This window comes from Vanacampus margaritifer, chromosome 16 (assembly GCF_051991255.1).
Source record: "Vanacampus margaritifer isolate UIUO_Vmar chromosome 16, RoL_Vmar_1.0, whole genome shotgun sequence".
Taxonomy (NCBI): domain Eukaryota; kingdom Metazoa; phylum Chordata; class Actinopteri; order Syngnathiformes; family Syngnathidae; genus Vanacampus; species Vanacampus margaritifer.
Window position 1 is genome coordinate 9,056,897 of NC_135447.1, and position 24,883 is coordinate 9,081,779.

The following is a 24,883-nucleotide window of genomic DNA, read 5'->3' on the forward strand; positions in this document are numbered from 1 at the left end:
AGATATTGATGTCCTCGGGGGTTGGGGGGCGGGAGGAGGATGTAAGACATGTTGGGTCTACTTGAACGCTAGTAACCCCGGCTGATTTACCGAAAATAACCCGGCCACTGCAGCATCAGCACCGGGCAGCTGCGCAGGTGCGGCCGTTAAAGAGACAGTGGAGCACGCAAATCTCCTCTACTGTTTACCTTCACTGTTTACCACCTTTGTTTTTTAAAAAATATATTTTTACACTTTGATTAGATGGGGAAATCGTCATTCTAAGTGGATGATTTTTATTATTAAGAGACTCGAAATTTGATCAAGAAATATGTATTTTTTTTAGTCGACACACACATGCTGGACGGAAAAAGCAAGAACCCAAGTAGGCTAATTGTTTATGCTTTTTATTCTACTTTTTCCTTCTTCATTAGCAACGCCCTGCAACCTCCCAGAGCGGCGTGCGCACCCCACTCTGACCGAGCTCACCGACAAACCGACCGACCGTCCGCACGTCGAGCTACTGTTGCAGCACTTTAGTTCCATCCTAGTAGCCGGCCGGAGGGTTATCAAGCATCCCCCCCCCATCCTCATCCTCCATCAGCAACATCGAGTGAGAATTGGGATGCTGGCTCAGAGCGGATGGAAACGTTAAAAGATAAAGCCGCGTTATCTCGGTGGGGTGCAGCTGTAGTTTGACGCCGGACATGATTTTAATCTCGGGAGTTGCCTGTGCAGAGGATGCAGGATGATGATGATGATGACACCATGAGCGGCTGCCGCACCCCGGGAGTTCTTTTGATCAGAAGCAGCCGTCCTCTTTTTGCACCCGCAAACGAATTGGATTGTTTTTGCCCTGGACTGTCCATCATCAACACGCCAGCTGAGACTATTTGTCGGCGCTTCTGATGTGCTGGGATCGTGTTGTTTTTTTCCTTACGGGATCTCCTGTGGACTGTTGCTATCCCACCTAGGGAGGGAAAACAGACGTCTCACCTGCTCGTTTCAACACGCAACAATAAGTAAGTGCAGCGTGTGGAATGCAGCAATGTGAAGGAATGTCAACTGGTGTGGCCTTAATGCAAACATTCATGTTGAGTATGTCACAAATGCATTTTCAGCTATAGAAATGATTGATTCTAGTCAGTTTTCAGCTAATAGAAGAACAGCTATCATTAAAAATAATAATTAATAAGAGGTGACACAGTGTACTAGTGGTTTGCACATCCGCCTCACAGTTTTAAGACCTGCTTAAATGCCCTGCAATTGGCTGGCGACCAGTCCAGGGTGTACTCTGCCTCTTGCCTTAAATCTGCTGGGTTGGACTCCAACACACAGCACACACACACACATACACGGATTAACAGTTTCAAAAAAAGATGGATGGATAATGATTAATAAGCATATTTCATCCTTATGCAGTGGACTTTTACTATGGGTTGCATGTGCTCACGTGTCCTGGCTGTGGGTGCCGCACATGATGACACAACAAGCAGGCAGGCCTTCATCTGAGTAAGAGGCCATTAAAGTTCGTTTTACAGGGCCTATATGCAGCCTGGTAATGGAAATTCACTAATGGCATGGTGATCAATAGAAGAGCCATGGTCAAGGTTCTTCATGTGAGCATATTTGAGTACACCTCGCTAAAGACAAGACTGGCTGGAGTGCATGTTTGTACATACTGATCTTATGAACACGGGTTTGGTCAATGACACGCAGTTCTCAAAAAAGCTATTATTCCTGAAAAGCTCATTTAATAGCACAGTAACATTATGTAAATTTTGAACATTAACACCACATTTAAATATAGGAAAATACAAAAAAAAGATGATTACATGTAAATGTTGTTACAAATTTATGTAAAGAAAATAAGTTAAATACAGCTGAACTGTGTTTAGGTAATTATTTGCGTATCACACTTTGAGAATATCTGAATTAGAATACCTGTATCGTGGAAATTTCAGGATTTCAACTCAAAATGTTTAACACGTGTATTATACAGATTCTATAAACACAGGCAGGGGTGTGGGGGTTCAATTGGCCAATTATTACCACATTTTTATTTGCGCTGTATATACTTTTGGTTCTTTCTTATGTAATACTGTCATTTTTTTTTAGATGGTGAATTTGTGTTTTCGTTCACTGTTAGCTATGATCGTTAAAATTAAAAATCATGAAATAGTCCGTTTTATTGTGAACTTTTAAAATAAATTGCGTTGTCCATGTTATTCTAATCTATTGAGAAGCGCCTGCATGTTCATTGAGGGTAAAAAAGGAAATTCAGTTTTTCTGACTGTGTTAAAATAACAGGTAGTGTCAAATGGTATGAATGTATAGCCAAGGAAATGAATGCATACTATGATAAGGTAATGACGAATTAAAGTTAAGAGTAGAAACAGCCATGTGATTTCTTTCATGCCAACCAGTGGACATAAAGACTATAAGGGGAAATGGTAGAATTCAATACAATTAAATGACTTGGTAGATGATCATTAAATAGTGTCAGTGTGATGTGTGAATCTTTGAAAGTAAATCACTCTAGTAAAAAAGAAAAGAAAAGAGAAGATAAGTTTTTGAACTGCATGCAGTTAATTGGGGGTGACAGCCTCAAGACTATAAAGATATCTGGAAACAGAATGCTCAGAATGTTGTCGAGCATATGTATTGGCAGATATTACAGATGGGGATTCAAATTAGCAGGACTAAAGCCAGACATCAGCTCTTAACCCTCACAATCTTTTTGCCTTCAAGCGGCCAGTTAACGCAATTATGAGTAATCGCATCATGCCCAGCGTTGTTTTTGACAAGGTGACTCATTTTTACCCAACACCAGTGGGTGAGGCGAATCGGCTAATCATTCCACCAACTGAATCATATTACAGTCAATTGATTCTCCCATTCAATTTTCTAACTGACTGCTAATGTTCATTTAACAGATGTCCCTAATGATTCAGGTATACTTGCAAAATCAAATTAGTTCCAATGTCAGACTTGTATGAAACGTTATGTCGTCATAAATACGGCCAGGCCTAGTTCAAAAAATATATTATTATTTTGGTATTAATGCAACATATATTACTGCAACATACTGTGATGTGTCTGTTAAATTACTTGACAGCTCTGGTCTACTACTACAATCTTTTCCAGGGTCAAGAAGGTAGTTCTGAAGCTGTAAAAGTCAATTGTCAAGGGTGCACCAGCACGTAAGTGTATAGATTTTATGAAAGTGCAGTATAATACTTTTACATCTATACCACTGCACACTGCAGCCACAATGATAAGCATGTTGTTAAAGTAATACCTCTTTGGCAATGTCACTAAAAACTAAACGTAATTACTTTTGTTTAGACAAGGGAAGTTAATGTATGCAGCACCATTCATACACAAGGCAAAGCAATTGTGTTTTACAGCCATGGTGTTTTATTTCTTTACAGCAAAGAAATACAAAAGTGAAAATTGAGATAAAATCCTAACATATAAGCACAATAAATGAAAAGCTAAAAAAATACTAAAATGATTAAGTATTGTGTTTGTGGAATATGAATTATGCAGCAAAATCCAGCCTTTTTTAACCATATCAGGGGGCGGCCATTTTGCCACTTGCTGTCACCTGAAGATGACATCACAGTTGCTCAGGTAACAACCAATCACGGCTCTCCTGTTTTCTGAAGATGAGCTGTGATTGGTCATTACCTGAGCAACTGTGATGTTATTTTCAGTTGACAGCAAGTGGCAAATTGGCTGCCCCTTAAGATGTCATGTGGGGTGCAAACAACATATTATTGTAAAGAAACTTCCCCTTTACTAGCTCAAAATGGTGAAACAAAAAATAATATTCTTGATTTCTGAACAATTAAGTTTTCAACTCAGATTTAAATAAGGTGTGTGTGGGGGGGTCCACGGTTGAAGATCATAAAAACTGAATGCTGCTTCACTTTGTTTTGTCCTGGAAGCACTCAGTAAGTCTGAAATTAACGACCAGAGGGATCTGGAAGACTCATAGGGAACTACTGTAAAAGGAATGACTATATTTAGCTAAGTAAGATTTTAAAATCAATTCTTTGACTCGCAGGAAGCCGGTGTAGAAATTTTAGGATGAAGGTTCCTGATACCAATAAGAACTTTGTGTACTGTAAAGGCAAACTTTTGGGCTCAACTTCTTTTGACTGTATTGAAGCCTATACATAAGTAATATTGTCTGTGTGCCTCTTTCAGCATGGCTGAAAAGACGGACCAGGTTTCCGTCAGCATCCCCATGGAGGAGACCAAACTCCACAGCGGGGCCCCTGCGGAGGCGCCCCTGCTCACCCACCTGAAGAAAGTGGAAAATCACATCACAGAGGCCCAGCGATTCTCTCACCTCCCACGCCGCTCCGCTGTGGACCTGGAGTTCAATGAGCTGTCTCACACCATCCGCGAGGGTCCTTGGTGGAGGAGGAGAGGTACGGTGCTCCACCTCAGTCAAAGTGATGGATGTTGATCAAAAGGTTCAGTGCACACATTCACGTCAAGGCTTTTAAGCAACTGTCACAACTGGAAGAAAAATGGTGTCTTTTTCATTATTTCTTGCCTCGTCGTGTACTCACACAGAAGTGCGCCTTTGCAGTGCTCAGCAAAGTTCAGCCATATAGTAAATAATTTACACTCACACTGTTTGCATCTCTTGTTCTTGTGTTGTCGGTGAGTCAGACATGATTGATCTGCTCATGAAATATGAACAGCATTGAAACACACCGCCCTTATTAATGATAAAAGGATGTCCAGCATCAGGTCATCGTGACTTACCGACAAATCGCCCCTCTTTGAACTTGTTTACCTCCTTTGTAGGTTTAACAAGGCGGGTGCATTCATGTGCACTTAAGAGGGGCAAGACGTTATTCATTTCAGGCACTGGCTGTAATAATAAATGTGTTGTCCTATGTTGTGTATTTATTAGGGGCGGTCTTGGTAAAGTAGAGCAGATCAGACAGGAAGTATTGAGCAGGAGTCAATACTGTTTTTCCTTGGCTCATCAAATCCGGCTTGCGCTCTTGCATGCGTTTGTGTTGCCTCTTCGGGCTACCTGGCTCATCATGCGGAGGATGTGCGAACAGGAAGTGCCTCACTTATTCCTAACTACGCAAAGTCTTTCAGAACTAGGCTCACTTTGCCAGCGTTATCGAACAAGCCTGAAATTCCCAACATCTAGGCTTTTAGATAATTAGATATTTAAAAAAACATTCCCTTCTTTCAATGAATAAATGAACAATTTTATTTTATATCTCTGGGTCTTTCTGTAAATCTCTCTATCCATATACTGCCTTATCTAAAATCATTTTTTCCCTGATATCAAAGTTTTTTTGTCAACAGAATTGTGCAAAAAAAAAAGAATGCAATAAACTATTTAAGTAATTAGCTATAAGAATTAATTACAACCGTATTTTGACTCCAGCAGACTATAAATTGCTCTGTGAAAATGAAACTTGCTCAGCATTATAAAGAAACTGAGACATAATGGAGTTCTGGGCTCTACTGTCCTTCTCATTTTGCGCATTTTAAAACTCAAGCCATATTTACTAAGATCCCAAATAGTGGCTGATTGCGTGTTTGCTCTAACAGATTGTGTGCGCTATTGGTGGGCCATATTTATTCAAATTGCTGCTAAAATAGCAGATGTTAAATTTCATGTTCACTTACTCTAATGAAACTGTCACAGTTTGTCAGGGTTGAGGACCCAAGTGCAGGAAAGCAGGAGAAGAAAGGATGTTCTATTAAAAAAAATAATAATAATAATTTTTTTTTTTAAAGATAAACAAGGCTCAGGAATAATCTACAGTAAATACTGTACTAATTTTACCTCAGTCTAACAAAAATGGAGAGTAAAAAAAAAAAAAAACACAAGCTCCTACAGGATACAGGACAGCAAGACAAGAAAAACAACAAATCAACAAGGACTGGATGCTATGCTGATTTGGATTTCTTTGTTTTTAAGTCGCAAAATCAGCGATTCATCTCAGGCTTGCTAAATCAAATTGCATATGCTAAATTCATCTATTTGCATATACTCCTCCCACAACTTGAAAGATAAACTGGATGGCCATTTTAGCACATCTGACAGATGCAATCATAGGAAGCACCTGATTGGTAGGTCAACTTCCACATCTGTATGCGTGTGCAATCAACTTTGCAGCCACCTGCAGTCCTATCAGGCCAATGTTGTTTGTCATAATACCTGATAAGAATGCAATAACAAAAAGTGCATCACTATTGTTATTCAGTTGATGTTTATACAGTCTGTGGTTCTTTCATCCTATCAGTAAAGTATTGCTGAACGCTGGCCTCCGATTGGTTCACGGCACAAAAGTATGACGTTCACAAGCATTTAGTCTGTGATGTCAGACGCGATGAACAGAACAGAGGCCTTTATCTCAATGACACTGCTTATGAGTTATTCCTAGAGATGACTGTGGCAAATGGGCCATACACAGAAAGTGCTATGGATGATGATCATCCTGCTCTGTGGATTAATGCTGTGTTCTCTCCTTTATTGATGGGGCAGTAAAAGAGCTGAAGTGATGTGTAAGCTGCCAGGCTGCCATTATATCCGTATTTAGTCAGGAGAGCGGTTTGTCCTTTTTAAGCATAAAGTTGATGCAACCTGCTTACGTGTGACTATCTATCGTCCGGCCCTGGGGGAGGTAATAAGTGAGACTAGTGAACCTTTTTCACTTTGCATGTATCTTAGACAGCATATTCCTTGCTTGCTTGATTCATGCTGCATAATTGATGTACCTCCCTATCAATTTGCTGAGAAAATATCTGATCACGATAAAGCAATGTCCTTGCCCTGCAGGGAATAGTGGCATGGAATGTAAATGTTATTCTGCCGATTGTCTCATGAGGCAGAGAGTCACGGTCTTCCAGGAAAACTGAAATCAGTCTTTATTTCACAGCTCTGATATATTAAATCAGTGATGTGTTCTTTGTCTGTGAACCAACATTATCATCTACTAATTGCTTCGGGAGAAAATATTAGAAACAAATGTAATACGATGCAGTGCAATTCTGCGCCACTGCAAACTATAAAAGCTTTAATAGACATATCAGATTGCGTGCTAGTATTTGACTTTGAATGCATTTTTGTGTGCGCGTGTGTCAGTAGCGGACATTGAGTTGATCTTCCTGCCATATGGCTGAATGAGACATGGTGATAAAGATGTCCCTGCAGTGTCACACAGATAAAGCCATTATTATTCACAAGCTACGGCAGAAGTCTGGATCATCAGTATGCAGCACATAGAAGAGGAGAAATGTTTCCCTCACAACAGAGATCAAGTAAACCTCTCTAACTTCCCATTATGGATTGATCTCAGACTTTATTACAGGCTTTATTCTGACATTTTAAAGTCATTTATTATGTTTTGTCCTTTGTGTTATGGTCTTCTTCAATTAGAGGATGCATCAGAATAGCGAAAAAAATGCTTATTTGTTTAAATCAGCGTCTTGTTCCTATGTAAGCATTAAACATAACACTTTGTTGTATTAATTGCCTTTTTCACAGCAGTCATTTTGACATAGTAAATCGTAGATAGTCAGACACATACAGATAGCAAGTTTACAAATGAAATGCTGTACAGGATTTTCCACACAACTTTTTAAAGAACAGACTCAATTTTGGAGAGGTGTGACTACGCAATGCGACGCTTCATTTCCACGGCGTGTTGTTTTTGCTTTTGCCTGTGACTATCATACACAAATCAAATGACAAAGATCCAAAGTCAAATCATGCTTTTCAATGAGCATAGAGCATCCTTTCACCGAGGAAAAATGCTGCATTCAAGGAAAGTGGGAAATCGGATTTATCACACTCGGATTGTGTCATTAGCGTTCGAAGCAATTGCGAAATTATGTCATAAGTCAAAATGCCGTTCTTATGCTGCATTCGAGGAGGATTTGAAGTCGGATTCATCCCACTCCCAGCGTTTGACGCAAATGTAAACAACAAAGATGGCTGATTTCGATAGATTCTTTGTTGTTCTGGTTAACGCGGTCATTCCTAATCACTTTGTGTCACGTGAACATGTGTCTTGTATTTACATTTGCCTCGTGCGCTTTGAGGTTGGAACTGTCACAATCCGAGTGTGGTAAAAAATAATAATAATAAGAAGAAGAAATGAATGGAACTAATTGTCTGATCAAAACAACATGCAGCAATATCAATTAGTTGTTTTTCCTCTTCACCAGGTTACAAAGCTCTCCTCAAGTGTCTCTCCGGAAGATTCAACAGCAGAGAGCTGATTGGTATCATGGGGCCCTCTGGAGCCGGGAAGTCCACCCTAATGAATATCCTGGCAGGGTACAGGTGAGACTAATATTTATCAACAGTACTTTTGCACCGGTACTTATAGATTCTGTTTGGATGCAGGGAGACAGGCATGAAGGGCCAAATCCTGGTGAACGGCCGCCCGAGGGACTTGCGGACCTTCCGGAAGATGTCCTGCTACATCATGCAGGACGACATGCTGCTGCCTCACCTGACGACCAGGGAGGCCATGATGGTGAGGTCACGTCTGTTAGCCTTTAGTTTGATACTTTATGTTCAGTGTGTAAGCACTAGAGCAGGGGTCAGCAACCTTTACTGTCAAAAGAGACATTTGAGGCTAAATAAATAGCAAAAAACCTGTTTGGAGCCTCAAAACTTTTCAACATTGTGGTAAAGGAAGCAGTGTGTTTGTGCCCAAGAGCTAATTAGAGCTGCACCAGAACACAAAACAAAAATATGACAGCAGCATCTAATACGTACTCATTCATTTTCTTCTACTGTTCATCTTCCGTTTTTTAAATTTTTTATTTCCTTACTTTGTTTTTCGTACATTTTTAGACTTTTCTGCCGTTCTGTCTAATGTCTGACATTTTTGGCAATTTTATGGACATATAATGGTAATTTTCTGCCTCTCTTCATCCTTTTTTTGGGCATTTCATGGCTATTTTTTGAGAAAAAAAATCTGCCTTCTTTGCTATCAATTTTATGGCAATTTGTTTTTTTTTTATTTTGTTTTTGGACATTTTATTGCTACTTTTTGAATGTTTTCTTTTCTGCCTTTTCAACAAAAAAAATTGACTTTTTTCTTGACAATTCCAAAGAAATTGTATGGTAATTGTCAGATTTTATCCGAAAAAACTAAATATGTAAAAAAAATATTATTTTCTACTAATTGTTTAAGAGATTCAAAGGGAGCCACAGAAGAGGGACTAAAAAGCCACATGTGGCTCCAGAGCCGCGGGTTGCAGACCCCTGCACTAGAGAAATGGATGGCTGTGCATCATAGCTGTTTTCTCATCCCTTAGGTCTCTGCCAATTTGAAACTCAATGAGAGCATGCAGGTCAAAAAGGAACTGGTAATTTGACCATTAGTTGGGTATTATATGATATAAAAGGTGCACAGTTATGAGCATGTTGCATATGTTTCAGGTGCATGAGATTCTGACAGCTCTGGGGCTTCTGGACTGTGCTCAAACACGTACCAACTCTCTTTCGGGCGGTCAATGCAAAAGACTGGCCATTGCCCTCGAGCTGGTCAACAACCCTCCCGTCATGTTCTTTGATGAGCCCACCAGGTGCAGCATTACGTTTCTTCCAGTCTGCATGATCTCCACACAATTCCAGATTCATGCATTCGCCTTTTTTTTTTTTTTGGTGTCACATCTAGCGGACTGGACAGCGCGTCGTGCTTCCAGGTGGTTTCCCTCATGAAGTCTCTGGCTCAGGGAGGACGAACAATCATCTGTACCATTCATCAGCCCAGTGCCAAGCTCTTTGAGATGTTTGATAAGGTAGCCTGAGCGCCCACACTGCTTTCTTTCTATTAGCTGCTGCAAAGATAAGTCTGAGTCATGTTATCTGACAAAGAGAGCATGAGCGATGTTCCCTAGGCTTCTTGTTTTATCTTTTCTTTTTTCTTTTTTCCCCACATATGCATGCTGGCGGGCACGACTAGAGCAATACACTAATGACACCTGATACAAAACCTGCAATGTATATTCCACCATTAATAATGTTTAGTGACCAAGTGTAAAATCATTGTAAATATTTTCTTCTAGTTGTACATCCTAAGTCAAGGTCAATGCATCTACAAGGGAACAGTCCCTTACCTCATCCCTTATTTGAAGAACCTGGGCCTCCACTGCCCAACATATCACAACCCTGCAGATTTCAGTGAGTTCAAAGTCTTGTTGCTCGCTATCTGATGTGAGAACGTCTTTCAGACCTTCCATAACGTGTTTGTCTTCTCACTCTCCAGTCATCGAGGTGGCATCAGGAGAGTACGGAGACTTGAACCCGGTGCTGTTTGAGGCGGTCCAGGGTGGATTGTGCTCCGAGGAGGGCAAGAAGAATTCAAGAGATAAGAGTGACTCTTCCTGTCCTTCGCAGGTCCACAGTGTGAGTGATTCTGACATTTACACCACACAATGGAATCTATGAGAAGAGTATAGGATTGTAGAATTCGAGTATACGAGTACACCAAACAGAACAATGGATAAGTCATTTTCTTTTTTATTTGTTTACTTCTAAGAATAGCGAGACTGGAAATTGCATTTTAATCGGATTGGATTTATGAACTAGATAAACTAATTTAATAAAATAAGCACTATGAAATTCTAATCGCCTGTTTTTGTACATGCGCTAGGCCAAATGAGTGCTTTAACACATTAGCTGACTCTAAACAATAGAGTATTGTTTTCTTCTTTATAATTGTCTGCTGTCTTCAAATGTTTTGTGCGAAAGCTGATTTATTTGAAAACTGTAGGAAAATTGCTGACGTTCATCCGTTCATCTCTTTACAGGACACAGGCACGCTTGAGAAACATAGCTTTGCCACCAGTTCGTTCACGCAGTTCTGCATCCTCTTCAAAAGAACCTTCGTAACAATTTGCAGGGACACGGTAAAGCTCGTTTTTAACAACATATACTGTGTCAAATTCAATGATGTTAAAGACTTTGTGGAGCAGTAGAGCATTGGCAAAGGGGGAAATCGCCAAATATGGAGGGGATCGGAATGAAAGAGTGCATTCATGAATTTATTTTACTGCTTAAGTCACAATGGCAATCGAATTGTCCACCTCCCGGAATCATAATGTTTATTTTCATCCTGATAACATATTAAATGGTAGCTATAAACGTTTTGCACACTGGAAAAATGTGCTGAGTATTTGATGTTAGGGCTCAATGGTTTCGTAGGTGCTGACCCACCTCAGAGTGATGTCCCATCTGTGTGTTGGAGTGCTGATCGGTCTACTTTATCTCAACATTGGAAACGACGCCAGTAAAGTCTTCAACAACACGGGTTTCCTCTTCTTCTCTATGCTCTTTCTCATGTTTGCTGCCCTGATGCCCACCGTTCTCACCTGTAAGATATTTCGCCGTCACCTGGAAATATTGACTTGCTTCCAGTTGGGGTGGAATGTCACTTATTGATATTTTGCTTTCACAGTTCCTCTGGAAATGTCTGTGTTTATAAGAGAACACCTCAACTATTGGTACAGCCTAAAGGCGTACTATTTGGCAAAAACAATGGCGGACGTACCATTCCAGGTAATGTTTCATAGATTTGGCACTCAATGGTAAGATGTCAAGCCAAAAGTCATACAATGGTTTTTCATAGTAACTGGCAATTGGTCTTGTAGTAACAGTATCAGATCCCCAAAGAAATGCATCGGCCCCTCACTGGGATTTGACCCGCATTATCTCCTTCACAGGTGATTTGTCCAATCATGTACTGCAGTATTGTGTACTGGATGACTGAGCAGCCTCCAGAGGCCGGTCGCTTCCTGCTCTTCATGGCCTTGTCCACATCCACAGCCCTGGTAGCCCAGTCGCTTGGACTGCTTATTGGCGCTGCATCCACGTCTCTGCAGGTAAGGCCCCGCTGTATGTCTTGTAGCTGGTATCTCCTTAGAATAGGGGTTGGCAACTTGAAATACCCACAGACATTTTGGCCATCTACATTGGGAGCCTTGAAACCCTTAGTGAGGATAACACACATGTATATATACATTTTTAACTGTGTGTTTGCATTTATGAACTCTATGAACTGCTACAGTGACCACAAAATTGAATTTCCAAATTAAATAGCCAAAGTCTAGTTGAGTCTACGTCGTATTCGTCAAATGAAAGCCAAACTTAACACAATCACTGCCATAGATGGCTATAGACGTAAAAAAATTTTTTGATTTATTCCACTACGAAGGTTGAGAGTTGACCAGTGGTTCAATTGGAGTCTTTGCTTACTGCACTGCCTCAGGCGTAGGGTTGGACACAGATCAATCACATAGCAAAGATACCAATGGATAATCTGATTTTAGGGTTTACCCAGCAATTTAAAAAGCACATACGCACAGGAAATTATTATTTTTTTCTCACGATAAGTAAACATCTGTAGCTGTTAGATTTGTGACCTGCATGCTTTGGATGAAAAAAGACCAGGTTGGTGTCTGTAATCAAGAAGTAACATTAGCTGTGCATTCTCCAGCCCTATAAAATGGGACTCAGACAAACGGAGAGAGTGCACCATTTTTTTTTTTTAGAGTTACCTGGGACATAAGCTTGTTACCAAAATAAAACCAGACTAATCAAAGAAGTATCTTTATTATTCTCCACCTTACTCCTGATAGCATACAAAACTGCCGAGATGATTCCCCCTCAAAGAATTTTCTTTGTTTTCTTCAGAAGCTTTTTTTCTTCTTCTTGGATTTAGCCATGTTTTGCCTATCGGTGGTGGAATAGTGCAATGAATCTGGCCGCCAAGTGTGCACTTTACATGTTACTAGAGTATAACATAAGCTTTAAATGTAGATTTGAAAGATGGACAAATTGAAATAGAAATATTGCTTTGTTATTTTTTCAATGTCACAGAGAGCCATAACAGGTGTACGAAAGAGCCACATGTGGCTCTAGAGCCGCAGATTGTAGACCACTGCCTTAGAAGCTGTGAATGCTATATAATGTTTTTCCACAGGTGGCAACATTCGTCGGTCCGGTAACAGCTATACCTGTGCTCCTGTTCTCTGGCTTCTTTGTAAATTTTGACACCATTCCAAAATACCTGCAGTGGAGCTCCTATGTATCTTATGTCAGGTATGTTCTGATTTCTTTACAACTTATTATGACTAATCCTTAAGTGTTAAAGACACCTTTGCCACTTCCAGGTATGGCTTTGAGGGAGTGATACTCTCCATCTACGGGATGAACCGCACTGAGCTTGAATGTCCGGGTCTTGTGTGTAAATTTCAAAAGCCAGAGGAGGTCCTGCAACTGCTGGATGTGGAGGATGCCAAGCTCTATGTAGACTTCATGGTCTTAGGGGTTTTCTTCCTGGTTCTCAGACTGGCCACTTACTTTGTCCTGCGGTACAAAGTCAAGTCTGAGCGTTGAGGAGCGCGACTGGTCAAATATCAGTTCAACACGAAACTGCTTGTTATTCATGAATGGTTCCTGTACTCTTTCCCTCATAAATTGTCCTCCAGCTTGGATTCTGTCTACAATCATCGTCACCGTCCTGTTCATCTTCATCATAAATATGAACCATGATGAAAGATACAGAAAGCATGTTTAATTAAACTAAGGATCTGGAATGTATATTTAAGGGAAATGGCATATAAAGTACTTTTTGCCTCTCAATGCCTAGATAGTAATCCTAGATTGACAGGAGATCCGGTGATTGGTGTTTAATTGAAACACTTATCCTGATTCCCGTATTTCAAGAAGAATACATTCCTGTTGAAACCAGGAAAAGTGGAAACTTCAAGTGCCAGACCTTTTGTCAGCTTCCCACTTTCCTTGAAACCTTCTTTTTGGGGATACGATCCTAACACACCAACTGCCACTGAATGACTTTCCCTCCCCGTGATTGGTTCATTTTCACACGCCTTATGGCACACTACGAACATGAATGATCGGATGAAGGATTTGTAAAGATGTCATTAGTGAGTCTTACTCATTTGCTGCCAGGACAATAACTACTTGTTTGTACCGGGGAGGCATCCAGGAAGCATGGAGACAACCTTGGAGAAAACAGGCATGACTGCTGCTTCCAGACTGATGCACAGGGCTATCCTAAATGAACTGGCTGCACTTAGGAAAAGTGCAGTAGCTGAGGTCCGGGAAAAAAAAAAAAAGATGCTCGTCTAATCGCTGTTACTCTTCTGAAGCAAGTACTTGTATGATTCTTTCGCCTCCCCCTCCTCCATCAGCTATGATGGAATTACCTTTTCTTCTCTCCATCATTCAGCATTGCCGATGTCTGACTGATGTGCGTTTTCCAAAACAATGCTCGATACTTGAAATGCTGGCTGGGCTGATTGTGTGCCTCTGAACTAGAATGATACAAGCTTTGTCTGCTTCAGTGCTGGATGTTTGCGCACATAACTTATATCACCATACATGTTGATCTGTCTGTCTGTCTCCTTACACACACACACACATATACGTACATACACTCACACAATTACACACACATGCATACATACATACACACGCATCCTTGTTTCAGGGCAATGCAACTATTTTCCTGTAGACTTGCTATGAAATATTTCTTATTCAATCTATGCTACTTAGTAATCCTAATTATAATGTATAAAATAATGTAGACATATAATCAATGATTGTACAGTGGATATGTTATGCTGTGAAAAATACAATGCACTTTTCAGTATATGTTTTAGAATCTTATTTATTTGTATTATATTTTATTTTTTATAGCTTCAAGTTTGATGAGTGCTACTTGGAAATGTATGCATCTTGCCATGTTCATGGGGATGGCATAAATATAACCTAAGAAATCTGAAAAATCCAAGCTATGAAGGAGAGAAAAATGGCAAAAGATTTTTTGTGAAATGCGACCAATGAAAGAGGGCAAGGATATGTAATTCATTATTTTCAGGTGAAAAGTGTGGAGGGAGAAGGTGGTTATGACTGTTTTATCTGACAGCAGCCAGTGAAGTGCATTGTTTTGTACATGGTGGTTCATTTAAGAGGTATGATAAGAATTGTAACTCCCTTTCTGGAAAATAATACTGTAGCAGGGGGCTTAGTTGTGTTATTAATAGCAATAGAAAACATTGTGACATTTGATTGTCCAACATCCCACCCAACTATCACTTGTATGTTTTACAACACAAACTTTATTGAAGCACTTTAATTTAATGCCAATGGCATTGTGTGCAATACTAACTTAAATGTTGCTCTAAATGACACATCTCATTATTATTATTATTATTATTATTATTATTATTATTATTATTATTATTATTATTATGTGACTGCTCAGTAAAAGGCATTTTAATGTGCATGTTAGTGGATGCTTTACAGGGGTTAGGGCATAAACAATGCAACTCAAATATAATGCCGATGCTACTTTAAATGCTGCTAATGCCACAGGGAAGGTACTGCCTTTAATGCCATATCCTGTCAAGATAATTGCCTCTCAAGTGCAGGAAATTGTGGCTGAAAAGGAAATATTGCATAGTCATTTCCAATGCCAACACAACAGATAAGCGTTTTTACCATCCTCAAATTAGATCAAAACCCAGAGCTGGTTGGTGACTCTGCAACATGTTTAAAAAAAAAAAAAAACACTGCAGAAAAAAGGGGAGGGGGCTTTCACTGACACATTTCTTTACAATATAAACTGTTCCTATCGAATTTAAATTGGCATTTTCTTAAAATTGTTATTCTGTAGCACTCTTGGGTACTTTGAATCACATCACATATCAAATCAACAGTATTAAGGGACTTTGAAAGTTGGAGGGTAACAGCGCATGTTTAAGTCTGACAGTATGTCTTTTGACACACTTTTAGTTGTCATGTTACTATTAGCCCTGACAGTTTTGAAAAGTCACCAGACTCCTTGTCATGTGTGATTTATTTGTCTATGGTTACCGTATGTACAAATTTGAGAGGACTGATTTTTGTCTGATATAATTTGTGCATCATTTAATGTTAGTTTTCATTTTCATTTGAAAAAATTGTAGTTCTGTATCCTTAAAGCTGTTCTAATGCTTATAATAAAGATCATTTATAACCTTTGCCATTGCTTGTAATCAGTGTGTTTTACTCACAGGAATTACACATATCAGCACAGTGAGTTAGTGGTTACATTTACATTTAAGTTTTTGTTCAAGCAATAAATATTAATTATTTAAACAGTTAAACATTTACATTTAATTGAGAACTGTTTGGGTTTAAACTTTTATTTTGGTACAACACTTATTTACCTTTTATATACAAGATCTCATTGAATCTTTAAAATTCTCAACTTTTTACTAATAAAATTTTTACTTATTTACTAATTCATGTAAGAGCCTAAAACGATTATATTGTTATCTATTTTTTTTATCCCCCTCCTTACTTTTTGTTATATATTAAATGTAGTATTCAGGTAGTGTCAGGTATTTTTCCTCCCATAATATTTCAACTTTATTAGCTGTAAACGTGTCATTGTTCCCATAATATCACGATTTTGTCATTTGTAATACTGTATTTATTTGTAATTTGAAGTTTTTCCACATACAATCTGGACTTTATTATAATCTTTTCTTGAATACAATAACTTAACAGCTGTTTTTCCATAACATTGTGGCAACGATGAAAATAAAAATAATACATTTTGATAAGATTTTTTATTTTATTTTATCATTTGTGGTAAAAGGTGTCAATTAATTACCTCACTTCAACTACTATAGTTTGCCAACATAATTTTACGTATTTGATAAAGCCTCATGTCATTTCCTATTTCGTTTACCGACTTCCGCTCACAGCACACGCTGTCAGAGTATTTCTTGATTGGTTTATTTACCTTTGACGTAGACCGGCATTTTCCCACAACACCCCGCTCCAGCTCGCAAGGATGACGAAAATGGCCGACAGCGGATCATCGGTGAGTATCCTAGCGATGTACTGTTATTTTTCATTAGTTGCCCACACTCCAGGTGTAAAATGAACGCATTTCTTCCGACAGGTTGAGATTGTCGAGGGCTGCCGCCTTCCCGTTCTACGTAAGAACCAGGAACACGAAGACGAGTGGCGTAAGCATTGTTCGCTTGTTTTTCTGAATGCTAAACGAGCTAATGCTAACTAGCGAACCTCAGTTGTTTTTAAGACACCCCGGCCTGTTGTTACAAATCCGTAATAACCATCACAGAATCGGTACATCCTAAACGCGTTTATGTCTCAATTAGCCAACTCTAACCGGAATTCTATTTACAAAAAATAGTCATGACAAGGTAGTATTGATATTGCATATAAATATATTAATTGCAAGTAATCGATATCGTATGACGTTTGGTCTGTGTTATTTGTGGTGGTATTTCATCTTGATATTTCTAGTTAGAGGATTATTTTACGTATTAAGTATCGGCTACACGTCTCCTTGTGTGTCAGCATCACAGTTATTTTGACACTCGCGCCATCCAGTCCAAGTTTGTTTTTTTATATTCTGATTTAGCATACACTCCTGTTTTCCAATAATGAAAAGAGCCTGTATTTACTGTGGAGCTACAAAAAACAAGGAAAAACGCCCCCCAAATCTTTATATTCCATTTCTATTTCCATTCATTTGGAAAAAAAGAAGAAGAAAGCTTCATCTTTTTTTTTAGGAACAGTGCTTATGAAATTATTATTATGTTTACTTTTCTTTATTGTCTAGCATTGGCTGAGATTTTAAGTGTGAAGGAAGTCTCCGGGAGAAAGCTCTACTATGTTCACTACATTGACTGTGAGTATATTTTGGCTCATCTTTGTTGCTGTCTCAAACCACTGAGATGGCTAAATTGTGTAAAACATTTGTTGACAGTCAACAAACGTCTGGATGAGTGGGTCACAGCAGACAGGCTGGACATGAAGAAACTCCAGTTTCCGAAAAAGGAAGCAAAAACCCCAACCAAGAATGGTCTTCCAGGCTCCCGCCCCAGTTCACCTGAACGAGAAGTAGTGAGTGCATATATTTTCTTCATTGGAGCACTAAATATTAATAAAAATATCTCCCATCAATATTTTTAATTGTGCATTTGCTGCTCAAATTTAGGCCATTCGGTTTTTAAGAGACCCTAAGGTCAGTGATGGTCAGAATGTAATACGAGTACCACTGGTGGTACTCGGGCTCCCTCTAGTGGTACGCAAATTATTCACTGGCCAAATACAGTTGAGTTGTATTTTGTTGATTTGTTGTTGTTTTTTAAAGATTATTTTGAAACTGATTTAGAGCTCTTTTGTATACCTTTTATGTGCAGTTTTTTGTTGTTGTTGTATTTTGTCTTTAGTCAGATATTTTTTTCCTGTCACAATATTTTGTTTATGAGGCATACATTGTCAACAAAACTCACCTGACAGTCACATTTTCAATACATTTGTTCACATTAATATTAGGTGCTGATGTACGGTTAAAAAAGAGGTGCTATCTTTTAAAGCTGAAATGTCTATTTCTTGTTCATCTTTTCATTGAAAACTCATTTGTTTTTAGTCTACAGTAAAAAAGAGTGCAGTGGCTATTTGCGGTCTCAGTTCCACACAAGTTTTTTTTCCTCCTTGTTCCATTAATTGATTATTTCCTTCTCTAAAATTGACTGCAGGAGATGTTGTTAGAAGTTATCGTAAAGTAAATACTTGTAAGGTTAAATCTCTCCTTCAATTTTGATGAACTCGTTGGCGAATTAAGAGATGGTTCCTCTATTGGTTGTCCGGTTGACTTACAAGTCTTTACTACTTGATGTTGTTATACTTGCTGTATCGCTATCATTGCTATGAGTAAAATGTTTTGTTTGAATGGAAGACCATTATTTCCTGCCTTTGCCAAGAATTTTTTTTAATGCCACCTGCTTCTCTTCCTTTCTGTTCAATTCAGAGGAAGAGTCTAGATCTCAACCTACAATCTGCCACAGCTCCTTCCAGAGGCAAAACCCTCCCCACTCCGGTACAACTTGAATTTACCCATTACCCAAAGAGCAAAAGACCTTGTTTACTCCTGGTGTTAACATGCGTTATACTGTACACGGGGTCAGGCTACACTGATGGAAACAGCCATGGTGATCATCCAGGTTCAAATCACAGTAGAATGTTATGCTTTGCGCTAAACTATATTGACAGCAATGCTCGGAGAAGCCTGTTCTCAGTTTGGGAATACCACACCAGACGCTTTTGAATTGTGGGAATTTACAGTGTTTGCAAATTATCATCAACCTCTTTGTGTAATTCCCCACTTTTCTTCCATTTCGATATTGTGGGTCAAAAAGTGTTCAAAATCCTGGTACTGGTTCAGCCTCACTTAACAAAGCTGCGCATAAAGAAATAGAAGACAATTTCAGTCAATTAAGGTGATGGACTAATTTCATTCAGAATGTTCATCTGTTGCAACAAGCAACTGCCTCCTCCTCAAGCCAAAAACACATGGTTGGCGACTAGTCAACATCACACTCTAAATGTGATTTGAGAGTACTTCAGTTAAATAGTCTGTACAGCTCCTAGTAAACACTGGATCTTTTGTTGTTATGAGAGGAGCCTATATTCAGACAAATGTTTTATGATAATCACATGTATAAAAGCAGCTTGGTTGAATAGCATAAATCATGTATGTGATGTTTTTCATTTTAGTCCAGAGAAGATACATTTTTTGCATACGTTGTAATCCTTTTTCAAGTGTGCCTGACCTGTGTCTAACGTGTCAAAATACCAGATTTAAATAAGGTGCAATTTCCATTTAACCCAAAGACAAACAAAACTAATTAAGCTACATGATTGAATAAGCTGTGGCCATGAGTCAGACTCATTCTCAGCTCACATAAGCTGCAGGTTGTACTCCTTGATACCAACTAAAAGGGGCCAACATCTCATTGTGTCGCCAGCTGTTTGCAAACACACACACGAATGAAGCCAACCGTCGTAACATCTTTTGTTCACTGCAGAAGAGGAAAGTGGAGCCGGTCCCTCTGGTGCCGCAGGCGCCGCCGGCCCCCCCAGTGCCCTCCCTGCCAACTTCAACCGAGGCTTCTCCGGCTGCCGTTTACCCTGCCGCCAGAGAGACGAACACCTTCAAGACCCGAGAAGACCATGACCAGATTTCTTCCCTTACGACAGTAATGATCAATCCATCTTGTGTAACTCTTTTCAAGACTTCATTTGCATAAATAACACCATTGTTATTTTATGAAGAATGGAACTGCTCGACGACTCATCCCCTCTCAGCCCGGCAGGAAGAGGAAAGCTAATTGTGGACCCACTGACGAGGTATGGAGTTCAAGTGTGATTCCGTTTACATACAACCACTTTGCACGCATGTTGGTTGTCTGTAATTTTTAACCAGTGAAAAAAATGCTGCTGTCAGCCATGATGGAAGATAATAGCTGTACTTGGATGATTAATTTAGAGGCGATTCAGAATCTGGGCGCATTAAGTGCCTCCATGGATCATGTTTCTACATGCAAAGGTGGGTAGAGAAGCCAGAAATTGCTCCCAAGTAAGAGTACTGTTACTGTGGAATAATATAGCTCAAGTAAAAGTAAAATGTAGTCCTTTTTTTTTTAATCCTTCTTTGTTCACCTAAAGATGAATGGTCACAGGGCTGGGAAAGAAGATTACATTTTGTAGTTTACACATCATCTGTGATCAAATGAGAACGAGTTTTTCCATGCCTCATTGCTACCAGAAATATTTGAAACAAAATCTTTTCAAGCATTGTTACGCACAGCCCCTTTTCTTAACCTTATAATGCCAAATATTGAGTCTTTTATAAATGCAGACACTGTGTTCTCTACTTCTAACAATATTAAGTACTCCTTGCGCAACCCCCTGCAAAATAAGAGCTTTATTGAAAATTCAGCTGTTGCAAAAACGTTATTTTGTTTGCATATATAAAATACATTCAATGTATCATTCCTGATAACCCTTTTTGAATATTCTCCAACAATGTTCGAATGACAAACTGATATCCATCCGCCCCAATAAGCAAAGTGTTGAGAGTGTAAAATACAAATCAGCCCGTGTTTTTTTTGTGTCTTTTCTCTGCTAGATGATAAAGGTTTTGCAGTATAACAAGCCTCAAAGTGCCAGTGTCTTTCTACCACCACCAGAGGTCTGTTTTGATTTCCTGTTATTGAAATTTGTGTGTTGCTCTGCCCCATTGGGTCCAAGTCTAGTCTTTCTGGTAACATGTACAACCACTGTGATTCTACATGTTGCGCAAAGAAATCCAGATATAGATATTTCATTTGATGAATCAGCTTTTGTTTTTTGTGTGTGTGTGTGTGTTTTTTTTATGTCCCCAAAAGCAGACATGCTTTTGTCTAATGTCCGTGTTTTTTGTTCCCAGGATTCACAGGACAGTTCTGATGGCATCCCGTCTGCACCCCGCATGACAGGCAGCCTGGTGTCGGACCGCAGCCATGACGACATCGTCACCCGAATGAAAAACATCGAGTGCATAGAACTCGGTCGTCACCGGCTGAAGCCGTGGTACTTTTCCCCGTACCCACAGGAACTTACGTCGCTGCCCATTCTCTACCTCTGTGAATTCTGCCTCAAGTACCTCAAAAGTCTCAAGTGTCTGCAGAGACATTTGGTAAACAAAACGTCTTTACAAAACTGCTTGAGTCTTGCAATTCTTGCTGGTTTAGTCATTTTGTTGTTTGTGTCTTTTTGATCAGACAAAATGTAACCTCAGACATCCTCCAGGCAACGAGATCTATCGCAAAGGAACCATCTCGTTCTTTGAGATTGATGGCAGAAAAAACAAAGTTAGTTTGGATGTTTCATTTGCTACTCTTCAACTTCATTTTTGACATAGCTGAGTCATCCCTTTTTCTTCTTCTTTTTAATAGAATTATTCCCAGAACCTGTGTTTACTTGCAAAGTGTTTCCTGGACCACAAAACCCTGTACTACGACACAGACCCTTTCCTCTTCTACGTAATGACGGAATATGACTCCAAAGGCTTCCACATAGTGGGATACTTCTCTAAGGTACATGTGTGTTCATGTGCAGTCCACTTGCAACTACACAGACACAGTCCTAATTAGGTTTTCATGTTTCTTTTAAAGGAAAAAGAGTCAACAGAGGATTATAACGTAGCCTGTATCCTGACATTGCCTCCTTATCAGCGGCGAGGTTACGGGAAGCTACTCATCGAGTTCAGTGAGTGCATGTTAGAGCGTGTTGAGCAAAAAGACACGTTCCCCAAAACCTTACCTCATCATCTGTCCTGCAGGTTACGAGCTGTCCAAGGTTGAAGGAAAGACGGGCACGCCGGAGAAGCCCCTCTCGGACCTCGGCCTGTTGTCTTATCGCTCCTACTGGTCGCAGACCATCCTAGAGATTCTTATGGATCTTAAACCGGACAATGGCGAGCGGCCGCAGATCACCATCAAGTATATGAGCGTTGTAATTTGGTTGTTTTAATTTTGATTGTCAAGGAAAGTTTCACAACTGCCTTTTTCTTTGTCTTTTTTATTTTATTTTTTACTTTTCCTCAGTGAGATCAGTGAAATAACAAGTGTCAAGAAAGAAGATGTTATTTCAACACTGCAGTACCTCAACTTGATCAACTATTATAAGGTGAGTGGTCAACCTATTTGCATTAATTACTAGTACTAGTAAAAAGATTAACTGTCATGTTAAAATAATTGTTTAATTTTGAATCTTTTTATATTCGTCCATAAAGTGATTTAATATTATAAAACACATACTTTTCAAATGCAACATTAATTTCAAAATCTGAAAGTGGAACTCCCCAAATATTAACGAATCAAGTAATTATTGATTGACCTTTTTGTAATAATACGTAATTCCGTCCAGACTATAAAGTGACATTCTTTTTTTAAATTTGTGTTCTTCCTATTGAAGGGCCAGTACATCTTGACTCTGTCAGAAGACATTGTGGATGGACATGAAAGAGCCATGCAGAAGAGACACACGCGCATAGATCCAAAATGTCTTCATTTCACTCCAAAGGACTGGAGCAAGAGGGGCAAGTGGTAAATTCTCTTGAGGCCATTTGGACAGCATACATGCAGCTGGGATCACAATGGTTTCGCAATACAGAAGCCTTTTTTTCCAACGCAGGACAAGTAAAAAAAACATGCATAAGCTTTTATTGTGAATATCTGTTCGATACTGTATATTGGGACTCGACAAGAGACTAGTGAACAATTTTCAAAACCTACCACACTCCCTCTCTTGTGGACATGATCAACTTGCCCAAACTACACTGAGTGCAATTCAAGGGTGTGAAATAGTGTACGGCAAATTACAAACATGCTCAACATTTAATGTTAGAGCATTTTTGGATATTTCTACATCTACAATGACTCTCTTCCAAAATTAAATGTATTAATGAAATACAGTGTTCATGAAATTTAATCTAAATCGTCTCCATGCCTTGTTTTGAGTAGTAAACATCCTCCTGTCATACTTTTTTAAAATTGATGTTCGTGTATTTTAGTGTAATAATTCTGATGCTGCTCAACTGTCCCTCTCATGTTGGCTATTGAAATCTGTTATACTCACTTCATGAACTGAGTCACCAAACTCCTCAGAAAGTTAGAAAACTACTATTAAAGCAGATTTCGTTGTCTGAATTTAAAAGCATCAGGATAGACAATATATTATGATTCAATAATGGAAAGAAAACAATCAATTTCCTCATTCATTCATTTATTTTCTGGACCGATTATCCTTATATTGAAGAGTTTTATGCATCTCTAATGCTGTTTTTTTTTGGTCTTGATCAGTCATCCATATTGATGTACAATGAGATAAATCACATCCATATTTTAGGACTCCATACCGGATTTGATTGTATACCCAACATACAAGCCATGTTGAACTGCTAAAGATTAATGTACATTTTGTGTACAGTTGTCTAGTTTTTTTTTTAAAACATACTGTAAAGTAACTGCACTCTAGGAAAAGAAACGTGATATATTAGGTGTGTGTTATGCTTTTCAGAAAGGATGTGGAGTTTACTCTTGAAATGTCAGTATATCCAATTGGAACACAATTGTTTGATAGAAACGAATTGAAAGTCTAACGTATTTTTGCCATTTTAAGCTTCATTTCTCATGTTTAACAAATGTTTTCATTTGGATATCTGTGGAAAATGAAAGAAAGCGTCATTTGAACGGTGAGTGAGCCTGCGTAATATTTGTGTCAGAATAAATGTATCTGTCACGTCATGTCCGTAATTGCAGTATGACAAGTGACCACCAGGTGGGAGCATTGCACAAGCATTGATTTACGCCCTTTGCTTAATCACCATCAGGTGGCAGCATTTTTCTTAATATTCGGTAGCGTGTTTACATACAGAATTTGCTATAGTACAAACCTTACACATATGTGGCTTCTGTGACTTCTGTCAAGTGGTATAATAATCAAATTTAACAGCGAACAGGACGTTGACTCATCACTTATAAGTATAAATGTTCTTCTAATAAGTATTTTTATAAGCCGGCTTTATTTCCTCGTGTGAATGAATTCAGCTGGTTACCAATGAGCCCGTTGTGTAAAAGCAAATTAGCGTATCGTTCGTTGTTCGATATTAATTTTGATTTTAATTAAAAATGATTTCCCCGCTCCCTTTACAAAGGCAAGTTTGAAGTGTTCCTTTCATAAGAATGCCTTTGGAGGGTCGAGGCTCGCGTGTCGTCTCGTACGCAATATAGCTCTTTGCTTGGGCCTCGGCAGTAGCTACTCATCTTGTCCAAGAAATGCATTCTGTATCTTTTCTGACAGATGCCAGATTATATTCTGCTTCTTTTAAGGATCCATCCAGGATTAGTAAGTAATCAGCCATTTTATATTAAATCCATTTGCAAACATCTCAATCAGGAAGAACACTCAGTTGAGGCCCTTTTTAAAGATTTCTACAATCTAATAAGATCCAAT

The 24,883-nt window shown here is 39.0% G+C and overlaps 2 protein-coding genes across 2 annotated transcripts; both read left to right on the forward strand.

Moving 5' to 3' along the window:
• The first annotated feature begins 127 nt into the window (after nucleotides 1-127).
• On the forward strand, nucleotides 128-16,042 carry abcg4a (ATP-binding cassette, sub-family G (WHITE), member 4a). Its single transcript, XM_077547360.1, has 15 exons — nucleotides 128-1,001; nucleotides 4,195-4,421; nucleotides 8,203-8,320; nucleotides 8,384-8,516; nucleotides 9,307-9,357; nucleotides 9,431-9,576; nucleotides 9,669-9,792; nucleotides 10,060-10,174; nucleotides 10,260-10,399; nucleotides 10,804-10,902; nucleotides 11,198-11,366; nucleotides 11,451-11,551; nucleotides 11,716-11,874; nucleotides 12,975-13,093; nucleotides 13,165-16,042. The coding sequence occupies exons 2-15, from the start codon at nucleotides 4,196-4,198 to the stop codon at nucleotides 13,388-13,390; spliced, it is 1,926 nt and encodes a 641-aa protein (XP_077403486.1). The 5' UTR covers nucleotides 128-1,001; nucleotide 4,195; the 3' UTR covers nucleotides 13,391-16,042.
• A 764-nt stretch (nucleotides 16,043-16,806) lies between these two features.
• LOC144036627 (histone acetyltransferase KAT5-like) lies at nucleotides 16,807-24,126 on the forward strand. The gene is made up of 15 exons (XM_077547408.1): nucleotides 16,807-16,892; nucleotides 16,974-17,040; nucleotides 17,661-17,729; nucleotides 17,808-17,944; nucleotides 18,855-18,923; nucleotides 19,912-20,082; nucleotides 20,159-20,233; nucleotides 21,015-21,077; nucleotides 21,315-21,563; nucleotides 21,649-21,738; nucleotides 21,823-21,963; nucleotides 22,042-22,135; nucleotides 22,209-22,368; nucleotides 22,474-22,555; nucleotides 22,844-24,126. Exons 1-15 carry the CDS (start codon nucleotides 16,863-16,865, stop codon nucleotides 22,976-22,978), a joined length of 1,632 nt encoding a protein of 543 aa, XP_077403534.1. The 5' UTR covers nucleotides 16,807-16,862; the 3' UTR covers nucleotides 22,979-24,126.
• Nucleotides 24,127-24,883: the final 757 nt, after the last annotated feature.